Below are 6,000 nucleotides of genomic sequence, written 5' to 3' on the forward strand. Positions count from 1 at the left end.
TGAACCAGGTCCGAGATGCTGTCCTGAAGCTGAGATATTTGAAGTTGCAATAGGGATTCACTTTGGACGTTGCCTTCAGGGGTTCTTTTGGGACTTGATTCTTTAATCTCTGGAGAGGCTTCACGCGAGCGGTGCGACATGTCGGAAATCCCTGTGAGAAAAGCGCGAACTTGCGCTCTAGTTTGTACCATCCCTGAAAGAGGATTCGGGCTGCTCCCTGAGGTTGCTCATATTGGAGGGGGCAGGCGAGGCAGGATGGAACCACCCGTGGAAATCTGGTAAGGGAGGTCCTGTCGGAGGTAACACTGGAGATTCTGAAAAAGGTGTTACTGCTCGCGATAAGACAGGGGTAGGTAGCAGAGTCCATGGATCTGAAAAAGGGTAAGGAGCTGCTGTCGGAAGAGGAGGATATCCAGGAGAGGGAGTGCTTCAGGATGTAAATACTGACTTGGAGAAGGTACACCCTGTAGAGGAGGATATCGGGGAGCTGAAGGAGGTGGAGAGTACCCTGGGGATGCCGAAGGTGAAGGGTAAAACTCTCACCAAAAATGAACAGCAAACTCCTGAGGAATATCGTGTTCCGGATATCTTCGTGTCTCGTGGAACACAACCTGTACTGTGCTGAGGAAATAATGTAACTGAGGTGCCTCACGCAGAAGGTAGAGGATGTGATCCAAGTCACTCGGAGGGCACGTGACACAGAAGACCCAAGATGCAAAGGCTCCAAAATGGGCTGGCTGTGCAATTTGAACCCGATATTGTGTAGTAGCAGGTGCCTGAGGTGTCCTTGAATGGCCGGGTGAATTACCAGGGGTTTCCATGCTTTAATGTGGATTCTTTCATTTGCTGTAATTTGTTAAAGAGAATCCGTAAAAAGCAGATTGGAAAGACTCCACCTGGCAATACTTTAATCTGCCAAGTTATTGCGTAGAAGAAGGCTGCAAATCGTTGTCCGGAGGTCCATGTTGCAGTGTTTTGCGAGGAGTGCTCGAGGCTTGTCTGGTCCGGGCTGTCAACGGGCTGTCTTCATCGCGCGAAATGTGGCAACTGGTGCTGAATTGGCAGGGTGAAAATGGCGAAACAAGGAGAGGGCAGCAGACTGTCAGGAAAAGTGGTATCCAGGGCTGCAAATAGGGAGTGGACTGTCAGCGAAAATGGCGAGGCAAGGGCTGGCAGGAATCAGGAACTGACAGCGCAAATGACGAAGCAGGGCCTGGCAGCGCAGGCTGATGAAGATCTGCGCTGACCGTACGGCTTGTACGGTGCGGGCTGGCTGACCGTACGGCTGTACGGTACAGGCTGTACGGCCTGTACGGCAGGCTGGTCGAAAAGTCGTACAGAATGTACGGAATCCCTGCGCAGGAATGTACGGAGGAGGCGCAGGGCTGTACGGCTGGCTGCGCAAGCGGGTACCGAAGGATGGCGCAGGGGTGTACGGCTGGCTGCGCAGAAGGGTACGGAAGAGATGGCGCAGGAGGGTACGGAAGTCCGTACAGTTTTTTGTCTTTCATTGAAGGAGAAGTGGCAACTTTTCGCTAGGGCTGCTTAAAGGGTTAGTTGCCCCAAAAATTTAAATGGGGGTTTAGTTTAACCCTAGGAAAGTTAGGGTAAACCTAGGGGTAAGGGATGGGTTTAATTTTTGTCCCTTTTTACCCCTCTAGGTACCCTTTTTGTAGGTACTTGGGGCCTAGGAGGTGTGCCTATTCGAAGGGGTGTGACCCTTGGAATAGGTGCACCTGTTCATGAGGGGATGTGTCCTTTTTGTTAAAAGGGGTGTGACCCTGCATGAATAGGTATGTCCCTTTGCCCACGATGGGGTATGTCCCACGAGTGAGGAGTCGAGACTCGTCACCAAAAGGTGTGTCCCATGGTGGAAAAGGTGTGTCCCTTGGTTTTGGGACAGCCCAAGCACCTGAAAGGACACGATTTTGGTCGTGTCCATTCACATCAACTTGTGATGTGAGGGAGATGGAGAGGCCAGGATGACTTTAGGCCGGGTAGGCGTTTAAAAATTTTACGCTCATCCTCTCCATCTCTTCCATGCACAATGTGCACGGATGTCCTTCTAGAGGCAAAAATGTATCAGATCAGCGCTAGAAGGTGGGGGGCATTTCCTACAGGCAGGAGCGAATTTTGCTCTGATACCACTGTAAGAAATCCTAGATTTACTATATTTAGAACTGTGCTAAGGAACAGAAAAGAGACTGAGATAGCAGAGAACAAGGAATAACTGTATTGCTTGAATGTCTGTAGGGTGGATGTGATTGTGATCCATACAATTGGGCCTCTCTTATATAGAGAGTGAAGAGTCACACATGAAAAGGTGTGTACTCCAAAGGGTATGTGCATGAAGAGGTGTGTACCCCTTGTGAAGGGTGTGACCCTTGATGAGAGGGTACATTACAATAGGAATGTCTCTTCATTAGAATGTCTCTTGTGAAGGGTTATGCCTCATTAGGAAGTGTCCCGTTGAAAGGGCAAGTGTCCCGTCAAAAGGTCATACCCTTCCACAAGTGTCCATTCATTAAACCATCCATAAGTCTAGAAAGAGAAAGGAATACGTCACAGATCGTGACATTCACCAAAGTTGGCCATAGGCATACAAAAGGACAAGCAATAAAAAACACATGGAAACTTGAAACTGAAGTGCACATTACACCAAACTCAACAAGGGCGCACTTACTTGAAACCGAAGTCTCCTCCTGTCAACCAAAGGGAACCCTTCACTAGTTCACGAGAGTTGAGTGACTTTGGTACCATGTCCCTAGACCTAGCAGCAGAATATGGATTCAAATGATCTCCTAACTGAAACTCTCATATTATATTACAATCTCTATGTTGGGAATCACGGGTGATGGCATGTTCATTAACCTCCCAGCCTATCTCTGTGACAGCATACTTCCAAGAAGAATACACACGTTTCAATAACTCGCATGCTAATCCACAAAGCCCCAATTCCCTAGATGGATCTAGTCTGCCACATGTCATCATTCTAGGGTACCTCTTACATGCATCTTTTACCCCCCTCTTGGGAGCACAATAAATTCATTTGCCCCTAGGCACATTTACACATTTAATGCATTTAAGACCCATAGCCTTAGACCCATCTAGTCCGTGCCCTGTCACCCTCATCAAGGACCTTGACAACGATTCCTTTGACCATTTACATGAAGTGCAAATACGACAATTAATCCTCTAAAGGAAAATGTCCACTGATCCCTCCAAGGTCGTGTTATCTCAACTTGAGCATAACATTCCTTCCCTCTTCAGGCATCAGCGTCCTCAGTCTGAGCCAGGTATGTGCAGCCTCCTCAGCCCTATGTCTATGCCTGAAGAAAAGTACAAGGGCATACCGAAAGAATCCATAGTACACTAAGTACATCAAGGAGAACAGAAGTACAAGTTGCAAGATAAAAAGAGGCGGATTATATGACCTCCCACAATCAACGATGCCAAAGATTTCCCAGGACACACTCGCAATGCAACAAGACACCTCAAAATGTAATTGCATACTCGAGCTTACTCTTCACCATCAGACTCTTACTCCCATCCTCCCTCTCTGTCTTTTTCCTCTCCATATCTCCCAACTTGTCCCCCTCTCCCGCCCATCTTCTGCTCCCTCTGCCAATGGTCTCCTCTATTGTCCACGTTGCGGATGACTCTTGTCGGTTTCCTTCTAGCAATCTGGCTCCCCTTCTCCTTGTCCACAGGCTCCTGATCTGTTTCAGTTATCCTTTCCTTATCCACTGCTTGTCCTATCTCTAGCTAGAACAGGTGGTTGGCCCTTAATGGCCCTTCATAACCTAGCAAGACTTGGGCTCCGAGTACCAGTAAGACAGCCTACGTGTAATCTTATCCTCCTGCCCTTGGGACAAACTTGTCCTTTGGTACCTGCACTTGTTTATCCTGTTTAATCAAGTCCTCCAAGTCTTCATTTCCACCACGTCTTATACGTATATTTACATCTTATGCATGTCCTCCATGCCTTGTCTATGTAGTATGCATGTTTTTCATGTCATGTGTACATCCTATGCATCTGGCTGCCTGCCAATACTGTGCGCCCGAGATGGCTGTGTAAAACCTGTTTCCACCAACTCCCACTATGCTGCTCCAATTGCCCACTAAGCATAATAGTTGGTTGGATAAGGAGGAGGCTCCCATACCCTGCTTTTCAAGCTTCCAATGCCCTTTAGATGCACGTACACATCTAATAAAGCATTGACATGTAACTGGACAGATAGAAAGGTTTACATTATTGTTGTATCTTAGTGTTTTAAAACTAAACACAGAATGACTCTCTCTCTCTCTCTCTCTCCCTCTCTCTCTCTCTCTCTCTCTCTCTCTGGCAAAAAACAATTCTAGACAAATGCCGATGCACCAACTTTATAATTACTAGATAGCTATTTCCTGACATGAATAATTCCTGCAAGTTATTTCATTTTACAGCACCCTCTTACCTCTTCTGGGGTCCCTGAGCTCGTCATTGCTCTTCCTAGTGTATCTGTATAATCTTATAGAATATCATCAAGCATGTTTATTTTGTCGTATATCACTCAAGAAACAGCTGCACAAGATTAAATTTTGAGTCAGGCAAAGAATATGCATTACTTAGAAATTCAGAAGCATAGAATTGCCTTACCACTTTTCAAATTGGTTGTATTTACAAGAAAGACGCTATTCTTATCAAAATACAAATTCGTTAATTTCTCGACGTCGGTCAAAGAGCAGCATGTAGTTGTCTACATGTCGCTTAAATGATTACGATTCATTCCGACTAACGAGACGATAGTGATGTGCTGCAACTACGACGTCCAACTTCCATCCAAAACCTTTCACAAAGATTTTGAAGCTGGTCAGTCAGAGAAGGGGTCATCTAAGACCCATTAGGAGGCTGACAGTGGGGCGTGTATATACGTGATCAGACAGCCACTTTCAAGCTCGTAATCTACTGGGAGGCGCAAATCTGACTGCTACTTACGTGATTCCACGCAGTGTCTACACCAAGGCAGGGCGCAAGAGATTACTTGCGTTCTCGCGGACTGACTTGTGCATTGCCATGCGATTCATTGTTGCTGTGCATCGATTGGCTTGATGGCAGCAGGTGGTGCATGTGTCTAACATAAAAAATTCGATATTGTTGACAAAAGGTCGTTGGAACGACAATTAAATGTCGGCAAGACGTGGTTTTTTGTTCAAGCGCCAGGGGCAACTCAAAAATGTGTCCAGAGTTTGGGCCGGTTTTGTGTTCAAGCCCCGAGGGCAACTCAAAAATGTGTCCGGAGTTTGGGCTGGTTTCGTGTTCAAGCCCCAGGGACCTCGTCTTGGTGGGGCCTTGCTTGGCACATCATCTAAGAGGAGCTCCTTGCGTCTCGCTAAACGCTGGGGACTCTGTTGGGCTAGCAGCAGGCTCTGGGAGCCAACTCATGTCCCCCCGTGTTTGTTGCTGAGTATCCCATCCCGGTTGCACCCTCTGCAACTGGTTCAAACTACCTCTATATGCGCACCACTGGCAGGAGAGGACGTTGAGACTTATGGTGGTAGCATTTTCTGTAGCCATCGACCGGCTGCACCAGTCCAGCATTCCAATGTTGGGCTGGAATCAACAATTTTCACTTTGCTAAGTTGGCAGTCCACTACCAGGAGAAGTGGGAAGCTCAACATTAAGGCTTCGTGGGGATGTAAAACTGCCATGCTAGTGGGGCTGCTCCAGCCCTACTAGCCTGCGCGGGGAGCTCCTCTAAGACCACACAAACAAAAGGTCACAATTCTTTAATGGGCCATTCAAAAAGTTTTTGTTGTTCGGCAAGAAATTTGATGGGCAAGGTGCAAACATCTGAAAAAGTGTGCCATTGAACCAAGAATCCTTTACTAGCTCAATAAACATTGTCCAGAGCTCATAAAACAATGTTCACACTATGTGGGTTATGCGCCTTGATACAGGTGGGTGAGTGTGGGGTGGGTGTGTGAAATATATATATATATATTACAATGTCCACACTA

The 6,000-nt window shown here is 47.0% G+C and overlaps 1 protein-coding gene across 3 annotated transcripts in view; it reads right to left on the minus strand.

Annotated features, from left to right (window-relative positions):
• Positions 1-5,162, minus strand: part of LOC147879854 (uncharacterized) — a 214,690-nt gene extending 209,528 nt beyond the window's left edge. For 2 of the 3 annotated variants that reach the window (XM_087372037.1, XM_087372035.1), the window contains exons 1-2: positions 4,979-5,162; positions 4,458-4,564 (exon numbers count right to left, since the gene is read on the minus strand). In XM_087372037.1, the coding sequence (XP_087228163.1) occupies positions 4,458-4,484 (27 nt within the window). In that variant the 5' untranslated portion in view covers positions 4,485-4,564; positions 4,979-5,162. The remainder of the gene's footprint in view (positions 1-4,457; positions 4,565-4,978) is intronic. The other variant, XM_087372036.1, reaches the window with a different exon arrangement.
• Positions 5,163-6,000: the final 838 nt, after the last annotated feature.

This window comes from Dipteris shenzhenensis, chromosome 33 (assembly GCF_047967505.1).
Source record: "Dipteris shenzhenensis isolate YYH24624 ecotype China chromosome 33, Dip_SZ_1.0, whole genome shotgun sequence".
In the NCBI taxonomy this organism is placed as follows: domain Eukaryota; kingdom Viridiplantae; phylum Streptophyta; class Polypodiopsida; order Gleicheniales; family Dipteridaceae; genus Dipteris; species Dipteris shenzhenensis.